The sequence below is a fragment of the Oryzias latipes genome, chromosome 14 (assembly GCF_053564925.1).
Source record: "Oryzias latipes strain Hd-rR chromosome 14, Olatipes_Hd-rR_3.1".
Lineage (NCBI taxonomy): Eukaryota > Metazoa > Chordata > Actinopteri > Beloniformes > Adrianichthyidae > Oryzias > Oryzias latipes.
The window spans coordinates 2,579,431-2,597,251 of record NC_136250.1 but is presented as its reverse complement, the minus strand read 5'-3'; the positions used below and the strand labels follow the sequence as shown (position 1 = coordinate 2,597,251).

General features: G+C 45.1%; 2 protein-coding genes across 2 annotated transcripts in view; both read right to left on the bottom strand.

Moving 5' to 3' along the window:
- Window positions 1-4,253, bottom strand: part of nova1 (NOVA alternative splicing regulator 1) — a 48,765-nt gene extending 44,512 nt beyond the window's left edge. The window contains exon 1 of the mRNA XM_004076027.5: window positions 3,802-4,253. Coding sequence (XP_004076075.1) covers window positions 3,802-3,982 — 181 coding nt within the window. The 5' untranslated portion in view covers window positions 3,983-4,253. The remainder of the gene's footprint in view (window positions 1-3,801) is intronic.
- A 2,899-nt stretch (window positions 4,254-7,152) lies between these two features.
- On the bottom strand, window positions 7,153-17,389 carry kptn (kaptin (actin binding protein)). Its single transcript, XM_004076026.5, has 12 exons — window positions 16,935-17,389; window positions 16,773-16,855; window positions 16,619-16,703; window positions 16,495-16,549; window positions 13,993-14,071; window positions 13,822-13,895; window positions 13,610-13,716; window positions 8,649-8,753; window positions 8,506-8,569; window positions 8,290-8,425; window positions 7,830-8,000; window positions 7,153-7,710 (listed from the first exon to the last, which is right to left on the bottom strand). The coding sequence occupies exons 1-12, from the start codon at window positions 17,134-17,136 to the stop codon at window positions 7,561-7,563; spliced, it is 1,311 nt and encodes a 436-aa protein (XP_004076074.1). The 5' UTR covers window positions 17,137-17,389; the 3' UTR covers window positions 7,153-7,560.
- Between the last annotated feature and the right edge of the window lie 432 nt (window positions 17,390-17,821).

Here is a 17,821-nt window from a genome sequence, read left to right as displayed (position 1 = left end):
CTCCTTTTCTCCTTTCCCCCACCCCCAATCCCTTAGACGGCCATGTTTGAGAGGGCGGAGGGGCTCATCAACCATTGCAAATGGCAGTGCCGCAGAATAGTGGAGGGGGGTGATGAAGCCAATCACTACGCCTATATATCTTACACCAAGAGGTAACTTAAGTGACTGGATGTGTGTAACACTGGAAACAGACTCCTGCTTCATTCAAGGAAGCCTAAAAAAATGACATCCTTTGCCTGGATGCAGATCAGTGTCCTGCGCACATCAAACCCCAACATTACAGCCCCTTTTTCTGTCAGAAGCAATGCCTTCCAGAAAATTCCCTGAGTCCTCTCTCCAAACCCGCTTCCCTTTGGACTCTTTCAGAGACCATCTCTCTGCTCCGTCTTCATCTCTATCCCTCTCATCCTCTCTTTCACTGCCACCTGGCAAATTCACAGTCCGCTCACGTCACATCGCTCTGCAAGGGCACCTGTGTCCTTCCCACCAAAAATTAAAAAAAAGAAATGGAGAAAAACTGACATTACTCTGCCAGCCTTTCCATTAGGAGCACAACCTTTTGGAAGGAGAACATTTTGAACAGAGAAGCTGATAAAAGAGGAGCAATCTGACTCATTCAGAGTCCACAGCTACTACAGCACAAGCAGGCTTTCTGCTCTTTGTTGTAACTGCCAGTCATGTTAATGATCAGTTCAGTACGAATAACCTGATCAATATCAGACGTAGTCAAAGGGCTGGTGATTACAGGGTGGCTGAGGATTATCAGGCTGTGGAACACAGGCAGGCTGTGGCCTGCATATTTCAGTGTATGTAATAACTGACATTTATTAAATACCCATTTCAAGGCAGATGCCGTTTTTTTAGTCTTTTCTCTTGGAAAACTGCTTTAGAAGGAACATTTGGACTCAAACTGCCGAAAAGTACTGAGCATGATGTGTCAATGAGAACCAGAACCAATAAGAGCCTGGTTTGGACATTCCATTCAAATTATAATAATATAGGAATGGAAGCAATGACATTGTTTTTGCTTCAGTTACCAGATTAACACAGACTGCATGGGTGTGATTGTGAGGTTGTGTCTTTGGTTACTTAGATGTGTATTTATGTTCTTTTCTGGACTGCCTGGCTTTTGTTTTTTCCTCGCCTTTTTGTGTTGACGCTGAACTCCTTCCCACTTCTAAAAGCCGGTCCTGATTCAAAAGATCTGACTTTGAATAGTTCTGATTTACAAACTGATCTAGAATTACTGCTCACCTTTACAAGGCTGTCATTGTAGCTGTAACTGTTCTGGTGCCCTTTTCCCTAACAATCTTTTTATGATTTTTTTAAAAACATTGCAACAACTGTATTTATTAAGGTTATTCAGACCTGCTGTATTCTGGGGCTGCGCTGAAGTGTACTGTAGTGGATTGCACTCTCACCTCAAAGTGAGAAGGTCCTGGTTTGAATCATGGCTGGGTCCTTTCTATGTGGAGTTTGCATGTTCTCCTCGTACATGTGTGGATTTTCTCCCACTACGGTTTCCTCCCACAGACCAAAAGCATGCTTCATAGGTTCATTGGTTACTCTAAGGTGTCCCTAAGTGTAAATGTGTGTGATAGTCTCTGTATTACCACGCGATGGACTACAGAACTGTCCAGGGTCAACCCCGCCTTTGCTTGTTGTTTGGAAAAGGTAATAGTGGAGGAGGTTATTAAAATAATCATGCATTTTGTGGAATAAGCACCAAATGAGGCATGGATGTACCTTAGAATCCCCTCTTTCATAAAAGCACCGTAGCCATGAGAAAATCCAAGATTCATATTTATTTGTATATATTAATATATAAAAAAATACATTTAATAGCATTCTGTAGGTACTCCTAAAGTTTAAAGACTGTATTTTGTGGATGAACAGCCCGTATTGTTGAGACTGGGACAAATAGACATTGAATATTTTTGTAACAATTGACTGTATGGCCACCATCTTTACAAACGGACGCCATTTTGGATTTTTTTTTCATGGCTAACATGCTTTTCTGAAAGAGGGGATCCTAAACTTTGGTGCTTGTACCACACAATTCCCAATGTGTCTGAAATATCAACCTAACTCTCCATTAGAAAAGCTGTGTTCAACTTCTTCTTGTGCAAAATCTCACTTCAGCTTTGAAACCAATTTACTTTCAAATGTTTCTACTCTTTGGAGCAATCAGAATGAAATGTTTTGCCTTGACCCAATCCTCCAGCCAGGGACTTGACCCTCTAACCTACCCACAAATTTTGCATACTGGCTTTAAAGAAAAGGAAAATGGTGATTTGCAGGAGTGACCGTTTGTAGACGGTAACTGCTGAGCTGCTGCTGCACATAGAAAGGGTGTCATTTCCACAAGGCAATGGGAGGGGGGGGGGGTGCCCCTCTTTCCCTTTTCAGTCCAAAAGCTTCATGTTATGCTGAAAATTGTTATCTGACTGAAAAAGTAATCAATTCTGTCTTCTGTGTGTAGCCCATCAGGTGACTGGGGTTTTAGCTCACAAACACAGGTGAGACCATGTCACAGGTGGGAACATGTCACAGGCGTGACCCATCTACAGCAGCTTCCATCCAGTTCAGGGTCCTATCAAAGTTCAGAAAAAGAGCTGAAAAGATTTTCCCACAAATCCAATTTGTGAGTTATTAAACTGCTCAAATTTTATTTTCTTCCTCTTTGGCTTTGGGTCTTTTGCGGTTCAGCTAATCCTGATGTGGTTCTGAATGAATGCTGAATTTGACCAAATGTGTAAAGTATGTTTTATTAATCTCAGAGGGAAGATCAGACTATGTTATAGATCTTCAACATGTAATCAGAATAGATTGTGATGAGATCTGATTACCACAGCAGGAATTCCTGCTTTGAAGCTGAAATATCAAAGAAAGCAGCCCAACAGAGAGATGTCAGTGAACGTTTTCAGGTGTCATCTCACACCATCTCATATTCCCGTGAAAATGATCGGGAAGTTTGGGCAGAGGAGAACTTTCCTTCAGGCCGGAACAGGATTGTTGCTGTAGTTTCAGAGGTGCTAATGGACACTCCAGTGTGTTGGAAAACTGCTGGCAGTAAATGAGTGTGGAGGGAGAAACAGACATCTGCTAAAGAAACTGTCTTTTCTCTGCAGACTTCCAATTAACATGAAGCTGTGGAGTGAGCCGTGAGCTGCAGACCAACACAAACAACATCAAAAAGACAGAGGAATCAGTGGTGCCCCCTCTGCTCAAGAGACCCCCCATGCCATAATCACCTCCTGATGTATGTTCTAGTAAAATTCAACTGTGTTCCAATCCGTTTACAATTAGTCATTTGTTTTCATCCATCTTTGTTAAGCACTTCCATCACTGAGGAGCCCTGCAGTAGCGTGATTTTGCATCAGGCTGCTGCTGATGAGTCTTTAAGGATTGGAAGGACTTTCAGTTTCACCTGCTGCTTGGCTCAACCTGAAGACCAGAGAACAGAACTCAGTCATGTTCTCATTGGTCTGATCTAAAAGATTCCACAGCAAAACTCTTCCTCCACAGACATGTTGAGCTCAAAGAATCCCAACAACACAATCCAGCTGTTAAGGAGAACCTCTAACAGACCAGCGCAAAGGAAAATAAAGAGATCCCCAAAGTTCTGCAGATTACAGAGGATCCCGACTGTGGATCAGAAGATCCAGACTGTGGATCAGAGGACTCTGACCCTCTCCGCGTGCACGTTCAGGCTGTCACACGCAGAGAACCCCAGACTGAGAGGATCCCCACTTTTTAAGGAGAGCAGCGGCGCCCTGGTCGCCTCCTCCGGACTCCTACCTCCGGTGTTGGTGCGCTTGGTGCAGCCGGCCTCCTCCGCCGGGGCGTCCAGCGGCCGCTTGCGGGAGTCCGCGTTCTCCGTGTCCATGTGGGGGTGCTGCGGGCTGTGGAGGCTCGCATTGGAGAACATCCCGTTGTGGTCCACGGCTGACCCTCCACCCTCTCCACCGGCCGTCATCATGGTTTCCCGGAGCCGTCGCTGAATGTGCGCTGTTCCGCTCGCACGCGCAGCGCCCTCACCGCCTCATAGCCGGGGAACCGCCGCGGGGGGGTCTCAGGGATCGGATGGGGGCATAAACTCAGCTGGTAGCTTTCGCGCACGGAATTGTTGCTCTCACGGACCCAAACAGAGGAAGAAGCTCGTGGAAGTCGCACGTGCTCGTTCAGCGGCTCCTGTTGACGCTCACAACAACCCGCACCTTAAGCGCAGCGGCACTGGCAGGAGGGAGGGGAGGGGAGGGGGGACCTGCGGGGGCCTTTGCGCTCGGCTCTCTCCTACAGGATTCCCGCAGACCTCTGCGGGATGAGCAGCTGCTCCGGAGACCCGCTACAGGATTCCTGCCTCCGCAAACGGATTCACGCGAATAAAATCTCGTGTTTTTCTGATTATTTAATTCCGTCTTGAGGTAAAAGCGCCACCTGCGCCTTTGCATCCCTAACATCTCTTTGTTTCGTGGTATTCAGCGGTTTTTAACGAATTTATGATTTAATTCAAAGCGAAACTCAAACGAAGTATTTATGTTCGAAAAAATTATGATTAAGTTTTCTCCAAAACTTCAAAGATAAAAGTTTGATCCGATTCAGAGCTGCTAACAGCCAAAACATTTCAATTCAAGAGAACAAAAGTAAGAAATCATTATTAAAAGTGAATTCACAGCGAGTAACCGTTAGCCTATACAACCTAAATAAGAGAACTTTAGAGTTAAAACAAAAACTATAAAAGTAGTTGAAGTGTTTCACAGAACTAAAGACAAAACGCCAGACTCCAAAAAAGTGAACACATTTGCATCAAATAGTTTGGAAATGATAAATGACACAAATTAATAAAGATGCCACGTTTAACGAAAGCAGTCAGCATCCTTAAATGCAGGGAAAAGGTCTGGCTATTTGGCAAAAAAGTATTCAGTTCTCCCACTTAAAAAGATGAGAGAGGCCTGAAATTTTCATCATTGGTAGACCTCAACTATGAGAGAAAAAATGAGAAAAATAATCCAGAAAATCACATTGTCTGATTTAAAATTATTTATTTGTAATAGTGGAAAATATGTATTTGTTCACCTACAAAACAAGATTTCTGTCTCTCCCAGACCTGTAGCTTCTTCTGTAGAGGATCCTCTGTCCTCCACTGGTTACCTGTATTAATGACTCCTGTTTGAACTGGTTATCTATATAAAGACACCTGTCCACAACCTCAAACAGTCACACTCCAAACTCCACTATGGCCAAGACCAAAGAGCTGTCTAAGGAAACCAGAAACCAAACTGTTGACCTGCACCAGGCTGGAAGACTGAATCTGCAACAGGTAAACAGCTTGAGGTGAAGAAATCAACTGTGGGATCAATTATTAGGAAATGGAAGACATACAAGACCACTGATAATCTCCGTCCATCTGGGGCTCCCCCTAAGATCTCACCCCATGGTGTCACAATGATCACAAGAACGGTGAACAAAAATCCCAGAACCACATGGGGGACCTAGAGAATGACCTGCAGAGAGCTGGGACCAAAGTAACAAAGGCTACCATCAGTAACACACTACACTACCAGGGACTCAAACCCTGCAGGGCCAGACGTGTCCCCCTGCTAAAGCCAGTACATGTGCAGGCCCGTCTAAAGTCTGCTAGAGAGCATTTGGATGATCCAGAAGAGGATTGGGAGAATGTCCTATGGTCAGAAGAACAAAATATATTGTTTTGGTAAGAACTGTACTCGTCGTGTTTGGAGGAGAAAGAATGCTGAACTGCATCCAGAGAAGACCAGACCTACTGTAAAGCATGGGGGTGGAAACATCATGGTTTGGGGCTGTTTTATCAGCAAAAGGACCAGGACGACAGATCTATGTAAAGGAAAGAATGAATGAAACCATGTATGGTCAGATTTTGAGGGAATACCTCCTTCCATCAGCATTGAAGATGAAACATGGCTGGGTCTTTCACCATGACAACAATCCCAAAACACTGACCGGGTAACAAAGAAGTGGCTTTATAAGAAGTATTGAGTTGAACTTTTGTTATTGACCAAATACTTATTTTCCACCATAATTTACAAATAAATTCTTTAAAAATCAGACAATGTGATTTTCTGGATTTTTTTTTCTCATTTTGTGTCTCATAGTTGAGGTCTACCTATGATGAAAATTACAGGCCTCTCTCATCTTTTTAAGTGGGAGAACTTGCACAACTGGTGGCTGACTAAATACCTTTTTGCCCCACTGTATGAGCTTCGTGTGCACAAGAGAACGAGAGAAGTTCCGTCATGTTCTGGGAAATTAAAAGTTTCCGCCATGGACCATTACAGGGTAGTTAGCAAAAATGTATTGATGGATCTTCGTCCTTGTGATGCCTGACGTTCATAGATGCACAACAACATTAACTTGTATTCACTCTCACATGTAACAAAGTCCCCAGAATTTATTGATAAAGAAGTCACCACACATGGTGGGGGAAAAGGTATGGGGAAAAACTGACAACTACAAGGAATAAGGCAAAGAAAATTTAAGCACATAGAAGATGAGTACTTTTTTTTACAAAAGTTTAAACTTTGACAGTTCAAACAAGAGAGAAAAGTGTGAGGGGTTTTACTGCCTCAAAACATCTCTTTGGGATATTCTTTTATTAAAATACCTTTTGTTATAATACAGTATCAACATAGCTGGGAAAAGCAGGGCTTGAACCACCAACCCTTGGATGACCTGCTCAACCACCTGAGCCACTAACCTCTCAAGGACCTAACAGAGTCCCAAACATTTATTACTAAGAAGGTCACCACACATGGTGGTGGCATTGAGAAACCAAACTAGTACTTCTGTGTGGCCTATCAGCAGAGTGCAGACAGGTGTGAACGCTCAACAGGATCCACAGGTGGATGTTAAAGCCAGCCTGCAGGTGAAGCAAATCCTGACATGTTCAGAGCAGGCATTTACACATTTTTACACGTGTCATTAAAATGAAATGTATTAAAAACTGCTTTCTCTTTAACCACACAGTTCAAACTGCTGCAATGTTAATATTCATGTATGAGAAGCTTGCCTTTATATGAATATGAATGATAGACTGAGAAATACTATCTCTGTCATGTCTGTCAGTTGAGAGGGACTGTTCCGATTCATTGACAAGAACTCCTGGACTCAACATTGATGTCATCATGGTTTTATTAATTGATATTTACAGTGTGTACTTAGCATCAGTCATTTACCAACATTGGCACTGATAATAGAACAACGTGCAGGACCCCCTCCCGAACTAAGATGGGCACCACCTGCCGCTAAATTAAAAAAATCTCACCCGTGTCGTGTCTTCTGTACAGTACTGAATGAGTGTCGTACCCCAACCCCCGTCAGATGGAGGGTTGGATGCTTTGATATTTGACTTAGTAAAAATGCAGAATTAAAAGATGAATCATTCTGGACTCTTTCTTACCTGATTTTTTTAATGAAGGATTTATATAAGCCCTCAATTGAACATTTAGTTCCTCACTCTTTCTCAGCAACTATCACTGAGCTGACTGCATTCTAACCACTGGAGAAAACATAATACAGTTGTCAAGAAGCCGTCTGACTGGAACCCTCCAGTTCCAAGGCTGATTCATGGTCTGATGTGGGCTCTGGCTGAAGCTCAGCACTGTCTTTCAGAGTGGAAACCTTCTGGGCAAGCCTTACAAGAAGCAGTTCAGCAGTGGAGGTTAGACTGTGCTGAAATGAGAAACACAAATAATAGAAGATACCTACAGTTCAGGTGTCAGAAAATTATTTTTCTTTCAGTGATGATCAAAGGTCTGAGGAAGATGAAGATCCCAGATTCTGCAGCACACCTGTAAGATATGAAGACCCTTCAAGGTGAGCACAGCCAGTTCTTTCAGACCATCTCCTGTCAGGTCTAAGTAGGTGATGGACAACAAGGGACTCTTGAAGCTCCGCCTCCACTGCAGCTGAAACTGCTCGTGTCTGCTTCCTGTTGACTGGAACTTGTAACAAAGTAGTTCCTGTGAGACGGACAAGAACATTTCTCCATGAAGACAACATGTAGAAACATCTGTGAGCAGAGATTTGTCCTTCCATGCTGGGCTGCAACATCAAGAACAAAGGTCTTTCTGGTCAGGACATTTGGACAGACATGAGAAGATCAGGATCTCTGCTCCATGATTCAAGGACGTTTGAAATGTCCTGACCAAAAAGACGGCCTGTTTTGGTCTTGTAGACCCATGAAACAAACCAGCCTTCCAACAGGATGATTGCTCTGACTGACTCGTCCCTCCGTTTGAGAGTGCAGACCTGTCCGTACGTTCCCAGTAGCACCTCCTTCTGTCCGTCAAAATCCAGGTCAATGACCAGCGCACAAAGAACCGCGTCCCACTGATCGCTCTCTGAGAGACAGGTTGAACAGGACAAACCTCGCTCCTGGATGTCTCTGAGACACAAAGACACCCATGAGACTTCAGCTCTGCCTTTCAGGAGAACTAAACCTTCACAGCGGTGTCCAACACACACCTGTACACCACCGCCATCTCAATCGTGCTGGTTATCAAGAGGTTGTAGCCCTCTGTGTCCTCCCCTGGAAAAGAGGAAAGTAAATATAAGGCCCACTCCAGATGAAATGCAGAGGAGTCTGTCTTCTCTGTCCATGGACATACTTTCCTCCGTGTTATGCCGGCTGGACTTGGGATTTGAGCTCAGTGGGAAGAGCAGCACTGTAGAGATGGGACTATCAAACTGCACCCGCCAGGTCTGCAACAGTTCTTATCAAAACACACAAAGAACCCTCCGTTATGAAAAATCAGAAGCCTCTGCAGAGCCGCACAAATGTCTCAGCAATGCCTCATGTCATTATCTGTTCTTTCCTTTCAAGAAGCTGCATTTTCTTTTAAAGTGGTGTAGATCAATAAACTCCATTGATCATCTGCATATGTAAACAAACAATAGTAAAAATGGAACCTAGTCCTCTCCAACAATTACTGAGCTGTCCAGCGGCTCATCCACTGACATGTCTGCCCCCACATGTATGTGTGAACCACATTATCAGATGCTATTGACTGTATAAGAGAACTGGACTGAGCGAGATTGACGTCACCCATAGAAAATGCCTTACTTTCGGTTGCAACCAAATGAAGTCAATTCACTCGCCATTTTTCTGCGATACGTCCATCCTCGTGTTGCAAACAGATGTTGTTAGTGAGCAGTGATTGGTCCGAGTCGGTCTGAGCGCACATTTCTATGGCAACCACTCTCTCCAATCAGAAGTGAGCATGTTAGAAAAACCACACCCCTTCCACTGAAAATGGGCTTGTGAGAATCTGTATATCAAACACCTCAAACGATGAACGCAAGGCCACCTACCCTACTGAGGCCTCTGATTGGTCAGGTTATAATTTGAATGGCTTGTAGTACAGCAAAAATATCATGAATAAATTAGGATTAGCAAAACATGTTAATAAAAGGTATTAAAGCAAAAACAGTTACTCTAGAATGAGTAATAGCTGGTTATTTCTTCAGCAGATACTTCCCGTTGGAACGCCAAGAGGGAGGGAGGAGTCACTCAGTCCAGTTTGCATAGTAAGTAAGTAAGTAATCTTTATTTATATAGCACTTTTCACAGAGAGCGACTCACAAAGTGCTTCACAATGTTAAAGCAATATGAAATCAGTAGCGATACCCAATAAAGCGCACACAGGCAAAACAAACAGGCAAAAGTGAACACAAGTAAAAGTCAGCTAAAAGCTCTCCTAAATTAAAACGTCTTAACTTGAGCTTTAAAACACTCGACTGAGTCAATCTGGCGCAGAGACAGGGGGAGGTTGTTCCAAAGTCGGGGAGCGACTGCCTGAAAGGCGAGGTCTCCCCTAGTTTTAAAATGAGTTTTTGGAACACATTAAAGATTTTTGTCTGTGGACCTCAAAGAACGTGCAGGAGTGTAGGGTGTTAAAAGGTCAGAAATATAGATCAGGGTTTTTCCATGCAGGGCTCTAAAAACTAAAATCAAAATCTTAAAATCTATTTTAAATTTAACAGGGAGCCAATATAGAGATAAAAGCAGAGGGGTGGCATGAGTGTGCTTATTGGTTCCAATTAAAAGCCTTGCAGCAGAGTTCTGGACCAGTTGGAGACGTTTAAGAGACTTTTTGTTAAAACAAGTAAAAAGAGAATTACAATAGTCTAAACAAGAGGAGATAAAAGCACGGATGATCAACTCAAGGTCAGATCTGGTTAACATTGTCTTCAGTTTAGCCACATATACAGTCAATGGTCCATACCCCTCCTTTTCAAGGACTGTGATGTAAGGGGGTAGAAACACCAGAATCTGGGCAGTTATGACTTCCAGAGCTGCTCTTTCTTCTCTGCCCTAAATCAAGTTTTCAGACCACTACTGGTGTCCCTGATTGACCCATAAAATAAAAGACAAGTGAAAAGTGTGTTGACATTTCATCGTGTTCTTAATATCAATACCTTTATGGATAAACCACTTCATCCTCCTGCAAAAGACATGTTTCAATCTATAACCAAAACTCTTCTGTGTTTCATTTCCGTTTTATTTCAGACATACAGTGAGGCAAAAAAGTCAGTCTCTGGTTCTTCAAGTTGTTCCACTTAAAAAGCTGAGTTTGGTCTGTAATGTCCATCATAGAAAAACTTAAACTATAACAGACAGAAAGTAAAAGAATAATACAGGAAACCACATTGTTCCAGGAGTTCAGTGTAAATGTATGACCCAGGGCCTCAGAGACCCGTGTTGCACACCTGGAAAGGGTCTAGATGGGTTCTGGATAGGGTTTGGATGGGGTCTGGATGAGATCTGGATGAGGTCTGGATAGGGTCTGTATAAGGTCTGGATAGGGTCTGGATGAGGTCTGGATGAGGTCTGGATAGGGTCTGGATGAGGTCTGGATGAGGTCTGGATACGGTCTGGATAGGGTCTGGATGAGGTTTGGATGAGGTTTGGATGGGGTCTGGATAGGGTCTGGATAGGGTCTGGATGAGGTCTGGATAGGGTCTGGATGAGGTCTGGATGAGGTCTGGATAGGGTCTGGATGAGGTCTGGATGAGGTCTAAATAGGGTCTGGATAGGGTCTGGATAAGGTCTGGATGAGATCTGGATGAGGTCTGGATAGGGTCTGTATAAGGTCTGGATAGGGTCTGGATGAGGTCTGGATGAGGTCTGGATAGGGTCTGGATGAGGTCTGGATGAGGTCTGGATAGGGTCTGGATGAGGTTTGGATGAGGTCTGGATAGGGTCTGGATGAGGTCTGGATGAGGTCTGGATAGGGTCTGGATGAGGTCTGGATAGGGTCTGGATGAGGTCTGGATAGGGTCTGGATGAGGTCTTTATAAGGTCTGGATGAGGTCTAAATAGGGTCTGGATACGGTCTGTATAAGGTCTGGATAGGGTCTGGATGAGGTCTGGATGAGGTCTGGATAGGGTCTGGATGAGGTCTGGATGAGGTCTGGATACGGTCTGGATAGGGTCTGGATGAGGTTTGGATGAGGTTTGGATGGGGTCTGGATGAGGTCTAAATAGGGTCTGGATAGGGTCTGTATAAGGTCTGGATGAGATCTGGATGAGGTCTGGATAGGGTCTGTATAAGGTCTGGATAGGGTCTGGATGAGGTCTGGATAGGGTCTGGATGAGGTCTGGATGAGGTCTGGATAGGGTCTGGATGAGGTCTGGATGAGGTCTGGATAGGGTCTGGATGAGGTCTGGATGAGGTTTGGATGGGGTCTGGAAAGGGGTCTGGATAGGGTCTGGATAGGGTCTGGATAGGGTCTGGATGGGGTCTGGATAGGGTCTGGATGAGGTCTGGATGAGGTTTGGATGGGGTCTGGATAGGGTCTGGATAGGGTCTGGATGAGGTCTGGATAGGGTCTGGATGAGGTTTGGATGGGGTCTGGATAGGGTCTGGATAGGGTCTGGATAGGGTCTGGATGAGGTCTGGGTGAGGTTTGGATGGGGTCTGGATAGGGTCTGGATAGGGTCTGGATGAGGTCTGGATGAGGTCTGGATGAGGTTTGGATGGGGTCTGGATAGGGTCTGGATAGGGTCTGGATAGAGTCTGGATGAGGTCTGGATGAGGTTTGGATGGGGTCTGGATGAGGTCTGGATAGGGTCTGGATGAGGTCTGGATAGGTTCTGGATGAGGTCTGGATGAGGTTTGGATGGGGTCTGGATAGGGTCTGGATAGGGTCTGGATAGGGTCTGGATGGGGTCTCGATAGGGTCTGGATGAGGTCTGGATAGGGTCTGGATGAGGTCTGGATAGGGTCTGGATGAGGTCTGGATGAGGTCTGGATGAGGTTTGGATGGGGTCTGGATGAGGTCTGGATAGGGTCTGGATGAGGTCTGGATAGGTTCTGGATGAGGTCTGGATGAGGTTTGGATGGGGTCTGGATAGGGTCTGGATAGGGTCTGGATAGGGTCTGGATGGGGTCTGGATAGGGTCTGGATGAGGTCTGGATGAGGTTTGGATGGGGTCTGGATGAGGTCTGGATAGGGTCTGGATGAGGTCTGGATGAGGTTTGGATGAGGTTTGGATGGGGTCTGGATAGGGTCTGGATAGGGTCTGGATGAGGTCTGGATGAGGTCTGGATGAGGTTTGGATGGGGTCTGGATGAGGTCTGGATAGGGTCTGGATGAGGTCTGGATAGGTTCTGGATGAGGTCTGGATGAGGTTTGGATGGGGTCTGGATAGGGTCTGGATAGGGTCTGGATGGGGTCTCGATAGGGTCTGGATGAGGTCTGGATAGGGTCTGGATGAGGTCTGGATAGGGTCTGGATGAGGTCTGGATGAGGTCTGGATAGGGTCTGGATGAGGTCTGGATGAGGTTTGGATGGGGTCTGGATAGGGTCTGGATAGGGTCTGGATAGGGTCTGGATGGGGTCTGGATAGGGTCTGGATGAGGTCTGGATGAGGTTTGGATGGGGTCTGGATGAGGTCTGGATAGGGTCTGGATGAGGTCTGGATGAGGTTTGGATGAGGTTTGGATGGGGTCTGGATAGGGTCTGGATAGGGTCTGGATAGGGTCTGGATGGGGTCTGGATAGGGTCTGGATGAGGTCTGGATAGGGTCTGGATGAGGTCTGGATAGGGTCTGGATGAGGTCTTTATAAGGTCTGGATGAGGTCTGGATAGGGTCTGGATGAGGTCTGGATGAGGTTTGGATGGGGTCTGGATAGGGTCTGGATAGGGTCTGGATAGGGTCTGGATGGGGTCTGGATAGGGTCTGGATGAGGTCTGGATGAGGTTTGGATGGGGTCTGGATGAGGTCTGGATAGGGTCTGGATGAGGTCTGGATGAGGTTTGGATGAGGTTTGGATGGGGTCTGGATAGGGTCTGGATAGGGTCTGGATAGGGTCTGGATGGGGTCTGGATAGGGTCTGGATGAGGTCTGGATAGGGTCTGGATGGGGTCTGGATAGGGTCTGGATGAGGTCTGGATAGGGTCTGGATGAGGTCTGGATAGGGTCTGGATGAGGTCTTTATAAGGTCTGGATGAGGTCTAAATAGGGTCTGGATAGGGTCTGGATGGGGTTAAGGTTCAACAGTGTCTGCGTTCGTAGTCTGCTTCTGTATGTGTTTGATCTGCAGGCTGTTCATTGTTCACCTACCAGGTGCAGCCTGGTTGACCAAAGCCAGTCCAACACAGCCGTTCTGACAGCCAAAGGCTGAGAGCCGCCGGCCCCCAGCTATGCTCAGCATGTCCAACCATAACACACTGCAGAAGGGGGGCACAAGTGTTACAAAGGTGTCAGGTATCTGTGTTGTTTCTTCTGAACTTTCACCACCGTTACACGATAAACCAGAATCTCAGAAGACTCACTTGCTGGGCAGCTCCTGTAGTTCAGGGAACAGTTTCTCCACCGGCTGCTCTTCAAACTGGTGCAGGGAGGCATTCTGTTGGAAGCAGGAGATTCAAGCTGAGCCACAAGCAGAATCCAAAGAGAGACTGTCACTCAAGCACCCAGACCACAGACTGGGGAGCAGACCTGACCTCCATGTACAGATGGATTCTCTGGTCATGTCCGCTCAGCAGAAACACCGTCTCCCTCCCTCCATCAGCACACTGCACTCTGCCGGGGGGCGGAGCATACAAACGCTTCCATGAAAGTTGTGTTCAACAATCTGTAAAACACTCTGAGACCCAAAATAAAGCAGGAGCGACAGGGAGACAGGATGACGGGGACCTTCATGTCACTGACCTCAATAGTCCCATTTTCTGAGATCATTCCTAAGAACTGCCAGAGTTTTCGGAGCAGCTCTGGCTCCAGGATGGAGACGTTCTCTCCCAGGAATCAAACCACGCACACTGGAGAGTGTCCGTGAGCAAAACTGTGAGTCCTTGGTTGCCCTCAGTGGATGAAGTAATATGTGTGTGTGTGGGGGGGGGGGGGGGGGGGGATTTGATGCAATGAAAATAGACTGAAGAGTAATAGATGAGTGCAGACTGATCTAGCTGTCATTACATGTTTATTACCATCATTATTTGCTTTTAGGTCTTTGTTATGTCATTGATTATTCAAATGTGAATTACTATTATCACATTGTTCCTTTGACATAACTTATTGTTAAACTAAATCTACCTCTAAGTAATTTAAGTACTTCTAACAGTTAACTTGTTCTTTTTTACTGTTGAACATTAAAGTGTTTCTGTATTTGAATTTTAGATTATTGTAGTTACGTTTTGGACCTCCAGAATGTTCCTCCTAAATATTTTTTCCTCCACCATGCTGAAGCCACATGGTCCCTGTTCAGTGTTGTCCGATATATTCCTGGTTTTCCAGCCCAAAACTCATCTAAAAACTGCCGACCCCACAAAAAAACACCCAAACGTTAATCAATTAGCTATATTAGCAGTAATTCATCTCTCTCACTTTCCGACTCTTCATGGTGGCTTTGTCAGATCCGTACTCCAAATAAACGATAAACATAAAACACATTACCTATTAAATGGAAAGTGAGAACATGTCATAATAATGTATAGAAACCTAAAATAATGCATTACATTATTAGCATACACTGAGTAAACAAAAGGTACACCTTCAACCCAGTTTGCATGGGCTTGGTGCTGCCTCACCTGCCTCCCCTCACCGCACGTCTCAGGTAGAAACGTTTTTTAATAAGGAAATAAAAACCAGCTAACCGATCCCAAACTCACCCAATTTATGCCCACAGCAATTTTTGCCAACAAATTCAGACTCAAAGCCACCCCATCTGGCAACACTGTCCCTGTGTCTGATCTTCCTCTGGAGGAAGCAGCACAGACATCCTGATAGATGACTGGGTCCTCTAAACTTACTATTTTCATGTGGAGAAAGGATCCTCTGAAGATGTTGTGTTACCAATCCAATAAAATGTGTGTTTTTGGGGTATTTAATATATTTTTGTAGCATTTTTCTCACAATAGAGGACAGAAAATTAAACTGCATTTCTTAATATTTCTTTATTCAAATCAATGCGATTCCGTAGTAGATAATAAATTATGTTGGAAAAAGTTTGTAGTTGTTACGTACAAACTACAACCGTCGCATGACAAGCTCCCTGCTCTGCTCCATTCTGATTCATCCACTGTCCATGAACGTCTTTGTTTTCCTGGTCTGAGCTGGAATCTGGCGGTCGACCCATGATCGTAAGATTGCAGGTTTGATTCCTGCCTTGCACACCCATGAGCCGAAGTGTCCTTGGGCAAGACATTGAACCCCACCTTGCCTCTGGTGGTAGGTGGGCGCCAGTGTTCGGCAGCGGAGCCGCCACCAGTGTGTGAATGTGTGTGTGAATGTGTGTGTGACTGGGTGAATGGGTCCGTGACTGTAAAGCGCTTTGTCCTTGTAGGAAGAAAGGCGCTATATAAGTATACGCCATTTTACCATCTGATATTCCTCATTGTTTTTGTTGCACCGCTAATGTTAGATTAGGGTTGTAAGCTAGCCAGAGAGAATGTAAACAGATGGATGATGGGATATTGGGGTGGGCTTACTTTCCACCAACAGTCCCAATGTCTATTGAACTCCTGCCACTCTGTAGGAACTATGTCCTAGAAAACGATCTTTTACCTGCATCTAAAACAGCAGAATCCTATTTAAAAGACCACTGGGACCACTTTGACTATAGATCAAGATGATTGGAGTGGGACTTTTAGAAGAAACGCACAACCTCATGGCCTAAAGAGAGGGCTGGACTGTAGACAAAGATCCAACTATATGAAGTTTTTATACATGTATTACTTTTCATTTGAGAAAAAAAAACCTGTTTTAAATTATATTGGAAGTATTTGAAATACATGTTTTTTATTGTTGATCAAATCTAAACAAATGAATTTGGTCTGAAGGATTAAATGTGATTTATCAGCCAGTAATGTGCGCATGACAAACACAGCCTGCAGATTCACTGCAAAGCCCTCTCGGTTGCTGTGGATGTTTCACTGAGTGACCCCCCTGGCTCTGTTTCTATGGCAACCAAAAACTGCAAGAAGCTCTCCACAGGCAGACACACTTACTCTGTGTGGTAGAGCTGGAAGGGGGTGAACTGCAGCTCCAGGTTCAGGCAGCTTTCTGTGCAGATAAACACGCATCAGCACGTGCACTGTCACAAAGAGCTCGTGCACATGCGTCTTCGCTCACGCGCAATAGACTCCAGGTTAAACTCGGAGCCGGGCTCATAGTCGCAGTAGATGTTCAGGAAGGGGGTGGCTTTGTCCCCGGAGTCCTGCAGGAGGAGGTCACGTGATCAACAGAGCAGCACCAATGAGAAGGCCGAGGATCGGTTCTGCTCTACCTTGATGAAGGTGATGCCCACCACCAGTCCTCTCTTGGGTGGAGACTTGTTAAATGCATCTATTGATACAATCTCAGCATCAACTAGAAGAGGACACTGGAATCAGTCAGCATGAAGAAAACACCGGCAGAGCGAGCACTTCACCTCCTCTCTCTGCGGTACCTGGTATGTAGGTGAACTGGACCTCCCTGGCCACCGGGCGGACCTTCTGCTGCAGCTCCTGGTACCTGAAACACACCACCTTCCCTTTGAGGGTGGCGGCCAGCAGCTGCTGCTCCCCGGCCTGACACAGTCCGTAAATGTTACTCTGCGACGGGAAGCGGCTGAAGCTGTCCTCCACGAAGGGGTACGACTCCTGCTGCATCCCGGCGGATCCACGCGAGCCGATCCGCTTTGAAATAACACCAAAAACTCACAATGGTTTGTTTTAGTGCGGGTTTTCTTTTCCCAACTCTGTTCAAAACACAGACAGACGGCTTTTCCGGTCAATAATTTCAAAATAATAGTGGACCCCCTTTAAAACTATTGGTTCACCCTTCAGTTTCACAGGTGATCAGGGTTTTGTTTTGAAGGTTCGTCATCTTCTGCTGACGGTGAAACTAACATCCGGGTATGTCACGAGTTGCGTTCAAGGACAGAGAAATTATTGTTTTTTTAAATCTTAGCAATGCAGCTGATTAGAGAAAACATTTCATTCAGACACAAGGTAACTTTCTGTGAGTCTATGTTTTACTCTAAACACTTGCCTCTTGAATATAAATAACTTTTAGCCTTATTATTTAGTCTTTAGTATCTAAAATGACAAAATTTGCCAAACAACCACGAGGTTCTGAAAAGCTTTGTAAATTTAAGACACACGAACTTTTTTCTGTCCACCTTTCAACTGTGCAGAGATGTATTTTTATGTATTTATTTGTAGATATGTTTTTCAAAACCCACGTTGGAAAACTGAGATTAAACAGCTGTAGAAAAGAGTGGGATTTAATTCCCTTGCTGCTGCACACATAAAGCTCACCATGATTGATCCCACCGTCAGTCTAAACACGGTA

Bases quoted from the DNA above. Each gene is read 5' to 3' on its own strand.
- kptn (XM_004076026.5), bottom strand. From the start codon at position 17,136: ATGCAGCAGGAGTCGTACCCCTTCGTGGAGGACAGCTTCAGCCGCTTC. The intron at 13,717-13,821 runs GTGAGTCTTCTG...CCCCTTCTGCAG, and splicing joins CTACAGGAGCTGCCCAGCAA to TGTGTTATGGTTGGACATGC. The intron at 8,426-8,505 runs GTGTGTGTTGGA...TTTGTGTCTCAG, and splicing joins GAGATGGCGGTGGTGTACAG to AGACATCCAGGAGCGAGGTT.